The sequence below is a fragment of the Acinonyx jubatus genome, chromosome E4, assembly GCF_027475565.1.
Source record: "Acinonyx jubatus isolate Ajub_Pintada_27869175 chromosome E4, VMU_Ajub_asm_v1.0, whole genome shotgun sequence".
Classification (NCBI taxonomy): domain Eukaryota; kingdom Metazoa; phylum Chordata; class Mammalia; order Carnivora; family Felidae; genus Acinonyx; species Acinonyx jubatus.
The window spans coordinates 47,578,569-47,596,969 of NC_069395.1; the positions used below are offsets into that span (position 1 = coordinate 47,578,569).

The following is an 18,401-nucleotide window of genomic DNA, read 5'->3' on the forward strand; positions in this document are numbered from 1 at the left end:
GAAAAAAAGCAAAAACCAAAAACAACTTTGATTCTGAGCCACAATATAAAAACTGGGTCCCCCGGATTATCAAACTAAATTCATGCTTCAAATGTTTTCTTCAAATCATCACTGGTTGAGTTATGTTCATAAATAAGCATGTTTTTTATCTGAAGTTGTCAGGGAATGAGGTATTTCAGAGATAGTGATTTTCCAAATCCCTGCGGTATGCTTTTTGAAAAACATTAAGTCTTTCTAAAATGTATTTAAAACTCTGTGGCTTTCTTGAACAGAATATGTGTAACACAATATAATCCACAATATAATCTTTTCTTGTCGATTCAGGTAATGACTTCTTAAGCTAGAAGTCTGGTTATGTTTCTGAAACCTAGGTCAGTACCAGAATATGGCAGGCACTGATGTTGGGGGTCGGGGAGGGGCAGGGGTGGCGGGGAGGATACCCTCTTCGGATTGGAAGGGTTGGAAAGCACTTTCCCAGACACCCCTGCAGCCAGGGTTCTGGGCATGAATTAAGCTCCATAAGTAGTGCTCACTTCGGCAGCACATATACTAAAATTGGGACAATACAGAGAAGATTAGCATGACCCCTGTGCAATGATGCCATGCAAATTCGTGAAGCATTCCATATTTAAAAATAAATAAGTTCCACAGTAGATGCACTTTTGCAAGATTTTAGAGGTAGAAGTGAGAGAGAAGCCATTTTCTTATCATGCTTTCAGTGGATTTTGCCAGCAACACCATGGAAAAGTGGTTTTCTGAAGCAACATGCCAGAATCCACTCTCCAGCTACCCAGATCCAGAGGGGCAGTACAGTGACAGCAGTAACAGCTTTATGATTTCAGCTTCCTGATTCTTGGATCACAGTTAAGGGGACTTTTTTTGTTTATTATTGCAGTATCATTCACATACCATAAAATTCACCTTTTTAAAGAGTACAATGTACAAGTTTTTAGTTTAGTCACAAGTTTTTCCTATATTCACAATTTACAAGTTTTAATATATTCATTAAGTTGCATAACGACCACCAGAATCTAGTTCTAGACTATTTTTATCATCTCCCAAAAAAATCCTTACCCACTAGCAGTAATTCCCCACTCTCCTCCCCAGCCTCACCCCCAGCAACCAGTTATCTAATTTTCTCTCTACGGATTTGCCTATCCTGGACATTTCATAGAAACAGAAACACACGTGTGCCCTTTTATGACTGGCTTCCTTCATGTAGCATGTTTTCAAGGTTCGTCAATGTTGTAGCTCTTATCAGTACTACATTCCTTTTTATGGCTGAATAATATTCTATGGTAGATGACATTTTGTTTATTTTTTCAGCAATTGATGGACAGTTGGTTTGTTTCCACGTTTTGGCTGCACGAATAATACTGCCATGAACACTCATGCAAGTTTTTGTGCAGACATATCTTGTCAATTCTCTTGGGTACACAGCTAGGAGTGGAATTGCTGGGTCATATGAGGGGCCTATGTTTACATTTTTGAGGAACTGCCAAACTGTTTTCCAAAGAGGCTGCTCCATTTTACATTCCCACCAGCAATGTCTGACACTTTCAACGTCTCTGCATCCTCATAAATGCCCGTTATCGTCTGCTTTTTGTCTATGGTCATCCTACCAGGTGTGAAATAGCATCTCTTCGTGGTTTGATTTGCATTTCCTTATGGCTAATGATGTTGAGCATCTTTTCATGTGCATATTGGCTAGTTTTATCTTCTTTGGACAAATGTCTGTTCAAGGGGGCATATACTTTTTTTTTTTTAATTTGAGAGAGAGCATGCATGAGTAGGTGAGAGGGGCAGAGAGAGGGAGAGAATCTCAAGCAGTCTCCACGCTCACATTGAGCCTGATGTAGGGCTCGATTCCACCACCCTGGGATCATGACCGAAACTAAAATCAAGAATCAGATGCTTAACTGACAGGGGCCCCAAGGGGCCCTCTTCTCACAGCCTTGGAGGTAAGTAGCCTGCACCAGGGGTGAATTCCATTCTGTTCTGAGCCTTATTCCCAAAAGTAGTGCTTCACACCTGCTCCTTTAGCCCTTCCAACCATTTTGTAAATAGTTGATTTGCTGCCTAAAATAGGTTTTATTTTCTGCCCTGAACTCTGACTGATAAAGCTGTTGAAAAATATTACTCAGAGGCTATTTGCTGGGTTGTTTTCTATTTTACTGCTGTGCTCTAAATATTTAAGGTTGCTAGACAAGCTTTCTCATGTCATACATGCATACATGTACTAGGTTTCTACTGGTGCCGTAATGAATCACCACAAACTTAGCGGCTTGAACAACACAGGTTTATTATCTTACAGTCTGTGGGTCAGAAGTGCAACATGGGTCTCACGGGGTAAAACCAAGGTGCCTGCAGGGCTGCACTCCTTTCTGGATGCTCTAGGGGAAGACCCATTTCCACGTCCACTGGAGTTAACTCAAATTTCTTCCAGTACTAGGACCGAGGTCCCTGCTTCCTGGAAAGTTGGCAGCTGAGGGCCATACCCAGCTTCTAGAGGCCGACAGCAATTCTTAGCTTGTATCCTCCCCTCCTCCATCTGCAAAGCCAGCAATCGTAGGCTGAATCCCTTCCCTCTCGCACTTTGAATCTGTCCTCCTTCCACCTCATCTCTCCAACCACTCAACTTCCTTCTTTCTCCACTCTGAAGACTGAGGCAATTAGGTTGGGCCATCCCAAGAATCCAGGTAATCTCTCCATGGCAAAGTCCTTAACCTCAATCACATCTGCAGAGTTTCTTTTGCTACGTAAGGTATGTACTCAGGTCCTGAGCTACAGTGAGAACATCTGGGGGAAGGCCATTATCCTTTTTACCACAGTGAAGATCTTCATGGTTTAAAACTTCCAAGTCAGAAGCCATTTGACATTAGAACTTTAATGTTGGGTTATTGCCACATTCAGATATAGCTTATTATTTTTTTCAAAGTACTTCAAACATCTCGTAACTACCAATTATTACTACTAATAATTACAACCATGATCTGAAGGTATAAAGTACAGATATTTTGACACTAAAGCCCCAGGACATAAAAGTTAATAGCCCAAGTTCCTGCCACTTTTTCTAGCACTGAGACATAGCTGGGTAATAACAGCTTATATTTACCGGCAGCTGGCTGGTTCAGTTGGTGGAGCATGCAACTCCCGACCTCAGGGTCGTGAGTTCAAGCCCCATGTTGGGTGGAGAGCTTGATAGCTATCTAGCTAGCTAGACAGCATTGTCCATTATCCCCTTTATAATACCTTCTTTTACAATATCCCTGGGAGGCACACAAAATGGAGTAAGTCCATTATTCTCTTTCTACAAATGAGCAAATGGAACTCAGACTAAATAACCTATGCAACATTTCTTTCAGATGAAGCGGTCTCATGAGGGGCATACAACTGATAAATGGACCAGGCAGAGAAAATGAGCAGGTCGCAATCCTCCCAGGGAAAATGGTGACATCTAGAATATTTTTAGGAATGGTATAAAAACAACAAATAGTGCTTGCTGATTTGATCTGAAACAGTGTAAAAGTTAAGCTTTCACTTTGAGGAAAACCAGGGAGTAAGCACTTGCTTTTCAAGGTTTTCATGAAGCTATGCTACCTCACTCTTCTTAAATGAACAGGCGAAGAGGCACTAAAGGCACTCTATCAGATCTGGTCTCTTTTACTAGGGGACGACAAGGGACAGAAGAGTGAGGACAAGTACAGAAAGGCATGCAAAAGCAAATCTAAACAAACCAAAAGTAGGTAGAGATAATAACCAGACACACAGAAGGATGGTCCTGTACCTTCTTCAGATTGTATTCTGCTTCATCAAATATACTGCAGGCTTTAAACTTAAAATCTTTGATTCTATGATTTTTCCAACTGTGATGCTCCCAAAGAAATGAGATAAAATGAGAAAATGACTCAATTCATCTGCATCTGCCTCTTTACCTTCCAGCACCCGTTAGGGAAACAGGATGGTCAATCAGGTACTTGAACTTAGTTCTTCGAACAGGGTGATGCCAGACTTGGTCAGTCGGACGCCGAAGAGTGCCCTGGGGATAAAAAAAAAAAAACAAATATATGAATACACAGCAGGGGGCGCTGTAGTCAAATGAAATCAATCCTTAATCCTTCCCAAGGTTTACATTAACGGCAGTTGGATAGTCTGAGGAGAAAAAGAATTCTCATTCAATACTGTGGAGGAAAAGTGAAACTAGGACAATTCCAAAGTGAAAGGAAAATGTCAAGACTAAGAGTAATAATGCTCGCTTAGGTAAATCACATTTAAAAAAAGCATTTCCTTGGCAACACTGGTACAAACGATTTTAGTTTTCAAACTAGGAAATTAATTTTAAAGTATTTTGAAAGACAATCAAGAATACATAGTGTTAAAAAAAGAAACAACAGGCCCAAAATGGAGTAAGATGTGCTAAGCCCCACATCAGCAAACCAACATTTCCGTAACATCTTACCTAACCACAGTTCTGGCATCTCCCAAAGGGGCGTTTTAAGCCCATCAGCTGGAAGTTCCTGATCAGCACAAGTGAGGTAATCAGCCTGATAGGCTCCCACCCTTCCCCCAAGGGGAAGATGACCTTGCCTGAAATAATCCTTTCTTTTGTTAATGACTTCCTTGTCCCTGACCTCTTCTACCAGTAAAAGCCCTCTATTTTGTACAGTTCCTCAGAACTCCTTTCCACTTCCCATATGGGATGCTGCCTGATTCATGAATTGCTGAAGAAAGCCAATTAGGTCTTCAAATTGACTCAGTTGAATTTTGGTTTTTAACAATAACAGGCTCAATAAATACTTATGAGCTGGATACCAAGAAGACATGTGTTCCCAAGTACTCAATGTATGTGTATGTTCACCTTTGGGGTTTTAGTCTTCTTAGGAGGCAGTAAGTTTTCAGGACAAGGACCAGCATTGGCTGCAGAGGCCAGAGAAAGAAGAACTTCTTCAGGGATGAACTCATTCTGAAGGGATGAAGGAAGGGGTTTTGAACGATCCACCATAGTTTTTTTCTCCTTTAGTTCAGGCAGTCCTAAGAAAGTAATGGGAAAGAAAAACCTGCTGTAGTTTTTTGTAGATTTAGTTCGGAGGTTCCCACGCTGCCTCAATACCATCTGTATATTTCCAACAGAGAAAACACTGCTTCTAGCTGCCAGAAACATAACGCTATTTTAAACACTGAACATCATCTTGTCAAGGGAAAAAAAAAATTGCCTGCCCCCCTCACTTTTACACCACACACAACTTCAAAAACTGATGCACAATTATTCCAAATTCCAAATTGAAAATTAAACTCACTTCACTTGCTCAATGAAACGGGATAGTCTTAAAATGATGGAAATGTCTATTTCCCCTTTGATGTGAGAATGACAGATCTCTCCTCAAAACTGTCAAATTATTGAGTAATTATTTCTGTGTAAAGTCAAAGGTGAGAATAATCGACATTAAATTGGGGCATTTGTAGAGTGGAAGGGATCAGAATAGGGTTTAAGAGGAAAAGCAGGATTAGGACTGTTGGCAATGAAGAGTGGAATCATCTGAGAAAATCGGCTGAGCAGGAACAGTACGAATGTTCCATTCAGCCTGACTAGGGCAGAGGGATTGTGAAGATGGGGAATGGGGGGGGGTGGATAAATAGGAAAAGGCTTCCTATGAAGTCAGTCAAGGAGGGTTCGGCTGTCACTCTTAACAGATCTGCATCCCTCACAAAGTATGCCTTCTGTTAATTTCTACAAGGAAGTCACACCTTCCTGGTTCACCAACAAAACTTCTCAAGTTCACATGACCAAATCTCTTCATCTCTTGAATGTTTGAAAAGGAGTTAGAATATCACAACAGGAAAAAAAAAAAATGCTGGGTAGGGCTTTAGCGAAATCTTCCCTAAAAACAAGATCAAAGTGTTGGAGGGAGTTTAGCATGGGAGTAGGAATGAGTCTAGCTGATTATTATTCTAGTACAGATCTGCATTATCTGTATATGAACGAAAATTCATAAATAAGGAATTCTCATCTTTAGAATAATTACTAAAACCCGATACAAACTGGTTCCTTAAAGTCAGAGACCAGGTACCAAAAAAAATAGTTTCATGCAACTATTGGTACCTAAAATGGGTGAATTTAAAACAATATAAAACTGGGAGCCTGGGCAGCTCAGTTGGTTAAACGTCAGACTTGGGCTCAGGGCATCATCTCACCGTGAGTTCGAGCCCCTCATTGGGCATCGCTGCACACAGCCTGCTATGGATCCTTAGATCCCCCCCTCTCTCTCTGCCCCTCCCCCCTTGGGCTTGTTCACTCACTCTCTCTAAAAAATAAATATAAAAAATTTTAAATAATAACACAATATAAAGCTCATCATCATTTGGGGCACCTGGGTGGCATAGTCAGTTAAGCGTGGGACTCTTGGTTTCTGCTTAGGTCATGATCTCCCAGTTTACTGGGTTTTAGCCCTGCATCAGGCTCTGTGCAGGCAGCGCAGAGCCTGCTTGGGATACTTTCTCTCCCTTCCCCACTAGTGCTGTCTCTCTCAAAATAAATAAATAAAACAAACAAAAAACTCAACATCTGAAAACAAAAATTAGTCTTTAGGTGGAGTAGTGAGGCAGGACTCTGACTCAAAAATACTATAAAAGGAATTTTTTTTTTTTATTTTATTGAAACGAGTGTATTGGAAAATGCAACTAATTAAGGTAGCCTGATATCTCAGATTCTGGAAAAAGGTGAATGGATTGTGGATTGTGAGTTCCGACTACGGCCACGATCACTGATGTCTGCGGGATCCATGAAGAACTTTACCTGTCTCTTCCTTGGATGCAGAGACTTTTAATTTTTTGCCCTCTGCCGTTGACACGGAGGTTAGCAATGTGGAGGGCGTTTTTGGAAGAGACATAATCAACAATGCCTCCTACCACGTTCTTTAGTAATTTGGAACGTCCCTCCAAAAAGCTAACTTAGAAACAAATCCTCAGCGTCCTGGGATTTGGCAGGTTTGCCACACTGTCCTGCAGACAAAAAAAAAAGGGGGGGGGGGAGTCCCATTAAGTGCTTAAGAAAAATATGCAAAAATATGCATTTTAGAAAAATATGCAAAGATCAGAGTTTTGAGTCTTAAGATCAGAGTTTATAATACATCTGGCGTGGGTTTTCCTTCTTTGGGGAGATTTCTGGGTTCTCTCACATCACCTGACGCGACTGAAGCCTACGGGTGGGTCAGGGTCTGGGTCCAGGCCGGGAAGGGCACGCTCGGCCCACCCACCTACCGCGGGCCCCACCCGAAGGGCGCCCCTCGGTCCAGGTGGGGAGCTCCGGTCCCCGGCCTCCCGACACGTAGCGTCCTTGAGCACGCCGCCTCCGCGGACTCCGGGCGGGGCAGGGGGCGCGCCCAGGCGGCAATGGACGTGATGGGAAACACGCACTTGGAGCCGGTACCTGTGAATTGTGTTTCCCGCCAGACGTCTGGTCGCTTCGCCCTTTCCCGGAACGCCTGCGTGTTGTCATAGAAACCCAGGACCCCGAGTTTTCGCAACGCTCACTGGGGGCTGTCTTGGGCGGTGCCTGCGGAGCGGGGAGACAGCTAACAATCCCAACACTCGGGGATTCGGGGGTTTTCACCGCGGCATAGGTTCAGCAGCAACAGAATACAGAAATATTTAATCGGGCCGTTCTCACGGAGTGCGAAAGTGTCTAGATCCCGGTGCTTCCGCCCGCAGGTCGTCGCCAGTGCGCAGGCGCTAGCAGTGGCCGGGGTCGCTCTTCCCCTCCCCCGGGAAGGACCTCAGTGGCTCCCGACAGCAGGTATCGATGAGTTGGAGCCAGCGTCCCGTAAGAGATTTGTTTTTCCATCGATCTCTCCCACTTTTATGTTGTTTTGCATATTTTTCTAAAAGCCAAATTCAAGGAGAAATTAGGGAATCAAAAGCTCTGGGTCCCCAGCAGTTGAGGCTTCCTTGCCGATGCTGCCCCCTGGCCTTGACATCTCCAACAAGTCTTCCTTGGGCACTTAAGCACAGCCCTCTGCCCCACCCCATAACCGACCCAGTACACTGAAAGCATTCTTAGGTCTAGGCTTGTTGTGGCTGGAGGCAGGGAAGGAGACTACCCTTAAGGCGAAACCAACCCAAGTAACATCGTTGGGTCTTCTTAAAACCCTGTTCTCGGGGAACTGAGAGGAGGAACTGAGATCCCAGCCCCTTACCGCCCCCAAGGATCATTTTCTGTTAAGATGGAGCCTTAATGCCAAACAATGATGGCTGGAATCCCAGTGTCTGGATGACTCCAGTCTAGCAAATAAACTTTAAAAGGAAAGGGAACTTATCTTGTTCAACAGCCCCGTTCCTTAGTACCAAGCACAGTACAAGCCCGGCCCAAACACCTTCAGTCCATGGTATTTGAAAATCAACTGGACCGTTCTACTGTCCTGTGCTGACGGATTTGGTTTTTGATGTTCAGGGTAATAGCAATGAAAAATATGAGCAAGTGTTGAAAATAAAAACAGCACAATCCCTGTGGTCCCTTCTAATTCTCCTAGGCAACCACCTTGGCTGTCTGAGCATTTTAGCCTTTAACCCTATCCCATCACCCTAGTTTTTCTCTAGATTTTCCAACAATTAAAATACACACATAGCACTCGTAGAGCACACATGAACTGGCAGTCACCAAAATCGGCTAAGGGCAGAAACAATGCAGAAGCAGGTGGACAGTAATTTTCCTGCAAATTCTATTTGTGTTTCTCCATCTTCATCGGTGTTGTGACTATACATTTCTAGTTTGGAACCATAAGAAGACTGAACTTCAGAGGCCCTAAAATTACAGCTCTCGGCTTATACAGTTTATCAAGCCTTTGGGTACTGGAAGAACAAAATAATTTATCTTACACATTCTTAACCTGTTTTTTTTTTTTTAATCTCAGTAGGACATTGATAGAAGAGGTGAAGACCCGCAAACAGATTCAAGAGATACATAGAAGTATAATCCAGGGGCACCTAAGTGGTGCAGTGGGTTAAGTATCCAACTCTTGATCTCAGCTCAGGTCCTATCAGGGCTCCTGGGATTGAGCCCCGCCTCGGGTTCTTGGCTGCCAGCCTGAAGCCTGCTTGGATTCTTTCTCCCTCTGTTTCTGTTCCTCCTCCATGCACTCGCCCTACAGCACTCGCTCTACAGCAAAGGTTAACTTCTCATTTTCTGTCCTGTGCAGGGGTGTGGTGATTACACAGGCTGTTTCCTGAGCAAAGTTGTAGAAGTGTATGGAGTAATAAGCACAAGAACAGATGAGAATTTAAGAACATCACAATTGGGGCGCCTGGGTGGCTCAGTCGGTCAAGCACCCGACTTGGGCTCAGGTCATGATCTGCCGGTTCATGGGTTCGAGCCCCGTGTCAGGCTCTGTGCTGACAGCTCAGAGCCTGGAGACTGCTTTGGACTGTGTCTCCCTCTCTCTCTGCCCCTCCCCCACTTTCACTCTGTCTCTGTCTCTCTCTCAAAAACAAACATAAAAAATTTTAAAAAAAATTACAGTAAGACCATAGCTATCGAAGAATACAGTTGCTACTCTTGGGAAATTCCTCTTGTAATTTTGAATGCTAGCAAGGGAACCTAAAGCGGACAAAGGTAAAGTATTATTGAGATCTTTGATGGAAAATATCACGGCAAAGGGTGCCTGGGTGGCCCAGTCGGTTAAGTGTCTGACTCTTGGTTTCGGCACAGAGCACAATCTCACGGTTTCATGAGTTCGAGCCCCACATCAGGCTGTGCGCTGACAGGGCAGATCCTGCTTGGAATTCTCTCTCTCTCCCTCTCTCTGCCCTTCCCCCACTTGCTTCTCTGGCTCTCTCAAGTAAATGGAAGGAAGGAAGGGAGGGAGGGAGGGAGGGAGGGAGGAAGGAAGGAAGGAAGGAAGGAAGGAAGGAAGGAAGGAAGGAAGGATGGATCACAGCAAAATCCAAGATGAGCAGGTAATAATTTTCCTAAATAGAAAACCTCACGATAGTAAAAATGTCAGCCCAAGGTAGAAGCAGGGCTAACTGAGCTGGCTGGCATTGGCTGACTTCGGTGGCAGCTTAACACCAACTCAGCAGGAGGGTCCTCCGGCTTCGAGTGGACGTGATCTCAGAACAGAACCAGTCAGTGTGATCACTAAACATGCCCTCAACTGGGAAAAGAAACTACAAACAGAGGGAGCGTGTTTGCACCCATCTCCTTTGTACCAATTCATTTTCTAAATGTGTGGGCAGGGATTGGACACCCACCTGCAGGCACTTACATGTCGCATGCATGGCTCCAGGAGGGAGTTTGAGTGGGAAGTAGGCCAGTGTTTGTACTTAATGTAAAGAACGAAGCTACCAATAAATGTTGTGAAAGAGACGTGAGGGAAAGAAATCAAGACGTTAGGAAAAGTACTGCCCAGCCAAGCACTTCTCAGGGGAAGCGGAACATCAGCCGGTCTTAGTTCCATCATTCAATTCACTTAAGTACCCTCCTTCTGATTCCCCGTGGGTGTACCTACAGGAAGAACTATGCTTTCGGCTTTGTTCACAAGCATTATCTTCAGTGCAGAGCACAGTACCGGAACATGGAATTGATGCAGTCTAGAACAAACTCATCTTTCTCATCAGACCATAAAGTGGGCTTCTACAGAGCAAATTCAGTCAGCAACCGTGCTGGGCTGAGTATGCCCGTCCATGTGCGATTTCTCGTGGTACATGTACAAACCGGTATGCCAGTTTTATTCACCAGATCCATGACCGTAGGTAGTTGAGTCCAAATGCAGGCTGAGCCTAAAAGGTCAGCACCCTCAACTTCGGTAAGTTCATCAAGGAAAACTACCACACTGTGGCTTCACCCCTAGTGCCAATCAGTACTCACGTGGTCCAAGAAACAGGGCGGGAGGGAGACACCTAAGGGGGAAGGGACTTCCCCCTTCCCACTCCTCTGGTCCTGCAGAGGCAGGTGGGTAGAACTAGACCATGGAAGACCAGAGAAATTCTTGGCTGTCCGTGTGATAAATGCTTTTATGGAAAGAGTGTTGTGATATCCAATCCTGGTCGTAATAGGTTTCTATTAGGAGGAGATTCTTTGGAGGAAGGAAAGCAATGTCTCTCGCTTCAAAATCAGTTTCTCCAAGACTTCTCTGAAAAGGCACGCTTCTTGACCAACAGATTTTCCACCTCTCATTAGAAAACGAAGTCCATTTCTGCCCATTAGGGGAGGGGGTAGATGCATTTTCAGAAACAGCCATTCACAAGTTCTAAGAGGCCAAGAGCAAAAGGAATCAAGCAAGCAACAAGCAAAGACCACAATAAAGAGGAGGCTCCAAGTGTCACTGTCACAACTGGGCCTTGTTATTTATTAACCTGGCATCTGTAACCTGGCTCCTCCTCTATCATTCTGGATAAGAAAATTGTTCTTTGCCTTCTCTCTGGCTATCTTCAGCACATAAAGCTGCCTGATATGGAGATGAAAAACATTTATAATTATGAAATATGTAGATGATATGGAATAAACTTGGAAGTTACTGTGAAAACAACAGAGACTAGGTTTTCTCCAAATATATTTATTCCCCACACTCTTCAAATATGCAACAGGTTACCATTTTTGAATGTAGATTTTAAGTTCACATTAAGACAGTGCATACTAAAGAAAGTGATGGTACCGGTGATTCGACAACCAGGGAAGGGGACGAGGGGATGGGGCTCCTGAATCGGAAACTCAGAAAAAGAGTAAACACGACTGAATCAGAAAAGACCTCGGGTTCTCCATGACACTTCTGCTGCGCTCAGAACACGACAGATTTAAAGCACAAGCTGGACAGGTGGAGACCCAGGAAGGACAGAGTGCTGGCTGGCTGGGGCCTGAGCTCTCTCCTCTCACCCAAGAGTTGGCATATTCACACACGGGAATTCGAACTGTATCCCTAATCGACTGGACGCACAGACTTCCTCCTGTTTCAGAATTATTTAAAACAATGAGAAAAGTACATCTGCCACTTTGTTAAAACATAACCACCACGAAGCACAGTGGAGTCTCTGCCAGCTTGAAAGCACGCCACCGGGACGGGCATCCTGACAGCGGAAATGGGAATGCAATGTTGTAATGTAGAAGCAAGAAGAAAGCATTTAGAAAGAAGGAATACAGAAGAGGCAATCTGGAATTAAAAACAAACAAACAAACCATTACTTCTGAGATTAACCCTTTCTTTTTCTCAAGTCCAAATTAGCTACTTAAAAGCCTTGATGGTTTATGGGGTCGCCTGGGTGGCTCAATCAGTTTAGCATCCAACTCTTGATTTCAGCTCAGGTCATGATCTCAGGGTCATGAGATCCAGCCCCGAGCTTTGGGCTCTGTGCTGGGCGTGGAACCTGTTAGCTCTCTCTCTCTCTCTCTCTCCCTCTGCTCCTCCCCCGCTTGCACGCGCTCTCTCTCAAAAAAAAAAAAGTCTTTATGCTTTACGCACACAAAAAATGGAAACTTTATTAAGAACTTTGTAGATTATATAGATTGTACAGCATTCCTACTAATGTAAAGCTGATCAATTTTATCATTCTTGATGTTCAAACAGAGCATTAAGTTATGGTGAGAAGATCATTGGGGGGTGGCAAGTCGGAAGGCCTTTACTCTCCCTATTTCAACCAGAGTTGAAGCCGTGTTTTACCTCCTTCATAAACTGGGTTCCAACATTCTATTACCTGACATACCGGATAGAAACTTTAGTGATGCTAGAAACTACTCAAATGCTTATGTGAGCTTTACTAATAATACTCATTTTATTCCTCAAAACCTTTATGTCCCAGTTTCTTTGGTTTCTGAGCCATAAACGTAAAGCCTGGAGATAAGATATGTAAAGCAATGTCTAAGGCCTTTCTCAGATAGTATATATGCATACATATACAAACTGTCTTATATAAACTACATAAGTCACATAAAGTTTTGCACAAGATTAGTAAGCAAGCCCGTTACACATTATTAACAAAAGTATGAACTATGTCTTCCATTAAGAATTTTGCCTTCCAAGATGATAAGCATTCTTTACACTGGCAAAAGTAAGGCCTCATTAATTGCCTTCCTCTCCATAAATTCTAAAATTTAACTATAAAATATACACATTAGTTCTAACACTTGACTTAAATACCTAGGTAAAAGCAGACATACTTTTCTTTTTAGCAGCTTACCCCTATGCTAAACAAGATAAAGATGAAAGTAATTTTGGAGGCTGAAACATGAGTGCCACTCAATCTTGTTCAATTCTTGTCGGTTCCATTTCGGGAGAGCTTATAAATCAGTCAAGGTATGATGGGGACTGACATCATCTCAAGTCTGTTTGAAAGCACATATTCTCGGGAGTGTGCAGCATTTGAAACATGCACATTTTTAAAAGATTCCAACAAGATAATAAGGATTCAGATTTAGACTTTACGGAGGGTAAGAGGATAACGAGGCCCTTTTTTGGCCAGAACTAGTGCTCTGCAACAAACCTATGAGGTAGTTATCACCCCCATTTATAGATGAGGAAAACTGTGGCTCTGATAAATGAAGCAACTGTGCCCACTGTCACGCCGCTAGTAAGCATGGGGTTGTCTGCATCAAATGCCTGTGCACGCTTTTTTGCTGCGCCCGTGATGCTCTGACTGGGTATTTTGGGTAGGAGAGAACAGGTGTACCAAAGAACAGGGCTCCAGCCAGCCATCCCAATCTCAACCAGAAGCAGCTATATTTTACCTGTTTTGCATGCTGGGCTTATGTGTAACAATTTACTTTTTTTAATGGTTTCATAATTAAAACAAATGCTACATCAGGCCTCTGGTTACCACAGTTGTAGTAGTTTATCTTCGTTATTTTTCGCCATGCAAAACAATAAACTTTACGCAAAATTACCTGTGGCCACACAAAACAAACCTATCTTTTTGCATAAAGGGCCTCAACGATTCATAAATTATATCTTTTTAGGCTACATAGCCCACATGACCAATCTTTAAATACGCACTGTTCTGTTAGGCTTTCTACAAAGACTTCAGGATTCCATTTTTCAGGCAAGTGGAATTTTAAAATTCAATGAAAACTGCCTATCCTAAATGAATTACTTGTGCAACATAATGTGTTTGCGATTACAGAGTATTTACACCCTACACCTTATTAACCTGCCAATGTCACCTATTTTACCCTACAACTAAAAGGAAAACAACATTTTCCCCACTCCTTATGCTTCCAAAAGCAAAAAGTAGTCACTGTCATGTTGGTTTTTTTTTTCCTTTCTTCAGCTTCAAATGCAAATTCGTCATTGGGGCTCACCTCTGATAACTGCAGTATTTCCTGCCTCGGGCTTTGCAATAGAAGCCTGACAAAATAGCGTTTGCTTAGGCAATAATTTAGGGTTTACCTTATTTGTGATTGCTATTATGACTACTATAGCTAAAAGGTATAATTTTATGGTCTTCTTTAAATTTTATGCATTTGAATGTTTTTTACACTAATTTTTCCCAGTAAAGTCCACTATCAAACAAACAAAAATAGTAGTTACTGAAAGGTCACAAGCAGCCTCAATGTTCTGATTAAGTTCTAACATAAAGCAAGCAACTTTATTTAGGCAATTGCAGGAGATTAATCCACCAAAAACAAACAAAACCCATTTTCCTTCACTATCCAGAACTGAAAAATGAAAGCATCTAACAGATAGATGACAAAGGTTGAGATTTAGCTGTTGTTTTGGAAAAAAACACAAAAATGGCTGCTATCATTAATACTTCTCACAGGAAGAGGGGCGGCGCCTGGGGGCCTCAGCAGGTTTAGCATTAGACTCGATTATTTCAGCCCAGGTCATGACCTCAGTTTGTGAGATCAAACCCCCTCCAGACATTGAGCCTTGTATTGGGCTCCACGCTGACAGGGCAGAGCCTGCTTGGGATTCTCTCTCCCTCTCCCTCTGCCCCTCCCCAACTCATGCATGCGCACACCCTCTCTGCTCTCTCAAAGTAAATAAACAAACTTAAAATACTTCTTACAGGAACAAAATTTGAAAACTCTTCCCTGTTCATAAGGAAAAAAGTATTGTCCCGTAACTAACTTTGACCCCTATTAGCAAGAGGAAAAATCAATAAACCATCCTAAAACATATAGAGGTTTTAATTTATTTAGGAGTGTAAGTAGTGTTTTTTTTTTTTTTTAACATTTACTTATTCATTTTGAGAGACAGCGACACAGCTGAAAGGGCGGGCCTACGCCGGCGACTCCATCTTGTTCTGTGTCCTTCACCTTGACCACACCTCCTCCCCTTGAGTAACCTCCCCTCACCTGCCTAACAGGACTCGGATCCTTCCCCAGCCAATTGGCTGAGGCCACAGCCATTACCTCACCAACTGCCCCTAGGCCCCAATAAAACCTTTGTCCTTTTGAAACTCGCTCTCTTTCCCTGGTATCTCACCGCTGCGTCGGTGCAGGTAGGGGATTGAGCTCGAGCTAGCTCGAATAAAGGCTCTTTGCTTTTGCATCGGACTCGGCTCCCTAGTGGTCTTTGGGGATCACGAATTCTGGGCATAACACAGCAAGAGAGTGCACACACGAGTGGGGGCCAGGGGCAGAGAAAGAGAGAGAGGGAGAGAGAATCCGAAGCAGGCTCCGTGCTGTCAGCGCAGAGCCCCATGCGGGGCTCAATCTCACAAACTGTGGGATCATGACATGAGCCGAAATCAAGAGCCAGACACTCAACTGACTGAGCCACCCAGGCACCACAGTAGTGATTTAAAGAAAAAAACTTTTGTTGAAAGCAGCTAGCAGGAAGGCCACAGCTACCAAACTAGTTTCTCTCACAGAAAGCAGCTATTTTTTAAGTGTTTGTGAAAATTTCTTAGAGCATTCTTATCATTCTAGAGTCTTTAGTTTTAAGCATATTATTTGTTGTCACATCAAAGTCTTTGGGCAGAAAAACAAAATCACCAATAAAAGGAAGAGGAGAGCTTAAAAAAAAACAGCACTGGTCAGTCCAACAAATACAGTATTCAGAATCAGTACAAAGCAACAAAGTCCTCGTCAATGAGAGTGTAACATCCACAGCACTTAACAGAAATACAGATCTAAGAATTCCATGGTCTCAGAGATCTACCACTCCTTAAGTAGATGACTTATGCATAAATCTGGTTTTCTTAACTCCCTCGTCATATTAAAAACAGAGTTATCAACTCAAGTGATTGACTCATTTTAATTTTTAATAAAAATGCCAGAAAGTACAAGCTATATTAAAGCAATCTGTGGAGGTTATGGCTCCATTACAATTACCAGACCACTGTATAGACAATTACCGCTTGGGAACATGGGAGTTACTTTTTAAAAAATAACCTCTTTTCACATGCACTTTTGTCTGTTAAAAAGCTGGATTTGGTGTTTGGGAATGGCCTGAACTCATATGGATCAAAGGTATTGGAATAAAATTGGTAATGAGGCTGGATACTTGTGGTACAAATTCAGGTGTGTTTACTAACAAAGTCTATTTACCTTCTTATGAGACTCAAACAGACTTTAAAACAATTCCAAAAAGATGTCCCAAAACTTTTTGGATGGAAGTAGGGCTGTTATAATACCAAGATAACTTCTCAAGGTGGCTACTCCAAGTAAGAATCCTCTTTTGAGTAATTCTTCGGTCTCACTTCACTGAGTGGAAACTTCAACTACATGGTCGCGGATATCCCGTTCAATGCTTGGTCTTTACAAACATAATCACACCTCATACGTACGAACAAAACAATTCCTGCACACCACACTTTATCAGCAATGGGCATCTTATAACATGGAAACATCACATATAATAGAGTACCTTTTCTTCAAAATGATCACATATTAATTTGTTTCACCTAAAGCATACTACCATTAAAAATGCCATAATTGAGCAATGCAGAAGCCAGCTTCTGGATCTTTAAAAATCACTTTAATATTAATGGAGGTGATTAATACTTATATGTCACAGACTTATTAGTGTGCAAAATGTTTCAAGTCAGTATTTATTAAACAATAAGTATACCAAAGGGTACTTCTAAATAACTTCCAAAAAGTTATTACCTTAAAGTTTAAACAAAGCAGTTACCTTCCACATAAATTCCATGATAAAATAATTTAAACACATGATTGATTCAGCAAGTCTTTAAAAATTGCTTTGGAAACTGTACAAGGAAGCGTTTTTCTTTGTCCTGTGTCACTTCTTTCTTTTTCCCTTCCTACTTCTGTCCCCCTCAGTTTATAATATTTCGGATGTAAACTCAGGAATTCAAAATGAACGGCGTAATTTTGCTTCACAGAAATTATGACCTACACCTTATAGAGAAACAAGGCAAAAACTGAATAGAACTGTACTTCTTTCCAAAAAAAAAAAAAAAAAACAATTAAGATGTATAACAAGATTATCTTTGGAAACTAGTTATTTCCCCTCTACTAAAAACAGCAAAATGTTCCACATTATTTTTTCTTTCCCAAGTACACAGTTAATTAGCATACATTCCAACAGTGTGCATGAAAAAATTTCTAAGCCTAAAATATTTAAATGATTTCTTCGTGTTTTGGCTAATTCAGTGGCCAAGAAAACATGTTTAGTCATGATGTTTAGATGGAGTCAAAAAACGAAAAGCCAGCAAAAATCTGTCATTATGTCAGCTATAAGTCTCCCTTCTCCCAAAAAGGTAGGGGAAAAAAAAAAAAGTACTGCTTCAAGTGCACAAGATTCCAGTAAACTTCCAACATCTCAGCTGACCTAGGAATGGAGCAAGCCATCTGTAAAGCCTGGAGTGGTCCAAATAGCACAGATAACTTCAGTAACAGCTGGAAACAGATGCTGGCCCCAAATCAGGCAGAAATCCCATCTTCAGTGTCAAGGAATGAAACGGGAGTCCAAGCTTCTAAAACACGTACCGACAAGTCCAGGAACGCGGACGGATATAATCCAGAAATGTGGGCTTTGATGGGGAAAAAAGAAGGGAAGAGTGGCTTATTTGCAGGCACTGTGAGCACGAGGTGTCAGGGTAGATAGAGGTGTTAATGCTACACACCGCACAGTTTTACAACGCCTCCCAGCACTTCCACAACCTCTAAGCTGTAAGCAGCTCACTAATTCAAAAGACTTTTATCTGCAACACAGATTATACCGATTTACAAGTTTTACGCAAAGCTTCTGACCAAATTCCAAACAGGCACTACCTCTTTTCTGTATCTTGCATTTTATCTTAGCACAGGCCTACTTTTGGTGGTCTAAAATCTAAATGGTGGTAGGGTGAGGATGATAAAATATATACACAAATTACTATAATATGAGGTTTGAAATGACTAAATGAGAACAGATGAAGCACCGTGAAAGGTCAGAAATGGGAAAAGACTGGAGCAAGAATCTAAAAAGCTGGAAGATGTTGCATCCAAACTGGATTTGAAAAGAAAATCT

General features: G+C 42.3%; 2 protein-coding genes and 1 non-coding gene across 7 annotated transcripts in view; 1 reads left to right on the forward strand and 2 right to left on the reverse strand.

Annotated features, from left to right (window-relative positions):
• AXDND1 (axonemal dynein light chain domain containing 1) overlaps positions 1-8,275 on the reverse strand; it is an 81,819-nt gene extending 73,544 nt beyond the window's left edge. The window contains exons 1-4 of the mRNA XM_015075520.3: positions 7,427-8,275; positions 6,794-6,999; positions 4,859-5,031; positions 3,936-4,039 (exon numbers count right to left, since the gene is read on the reverse strand). Of these exons, the coding sequence (XP_014931006.1) occupies positions 3,936-4,039; positions 4,859-5,031; positions 6,794-6,887 (371 nt within the window). The 5' untranslated portion in view covers positions 6,888-6,999; positions 7,427-8,275. The remainder of the gene's footprint in view (positions 1-3,935; positions 4,040-4,858; positions 5,032-6,793; positions 7,000-7,426) is intronic.
• LOC113604007 (U6 spliceosomal RNA) lies at positions 526-632 on the forward strand. The gene has a single exon (XR_003425823.1). It is a non-coding gene; the product is annotated as a U6 spliceosomal RNA (small nuclear RNA).
• Positions 8,276-16,170: 7,895 nt separating the features above from the next.
• SOAT1 (sterol O-acyltransferase 1) overlaps positions 16,171-18,401 on the reverse strand; it is an 82,383-nt gene continuing 80,152 nt past the window's right edge. For all 5 annotated transcript variants that reach the window (XM_015075519.3, XM_027074327.2, XM_015075518.3 and 2 more), the window contains one exon: positions 16,171-17,922. In XM_015075519.3, the coding sequence (XP_014931005.1) occupies positions 17,866-17,922 (57 nt within the window). In that variant the 3' untranslated portion in view covers positions 16,171-17,865. The remainder of the gene's footprint in view (positions 17,923-18,401) is intronic.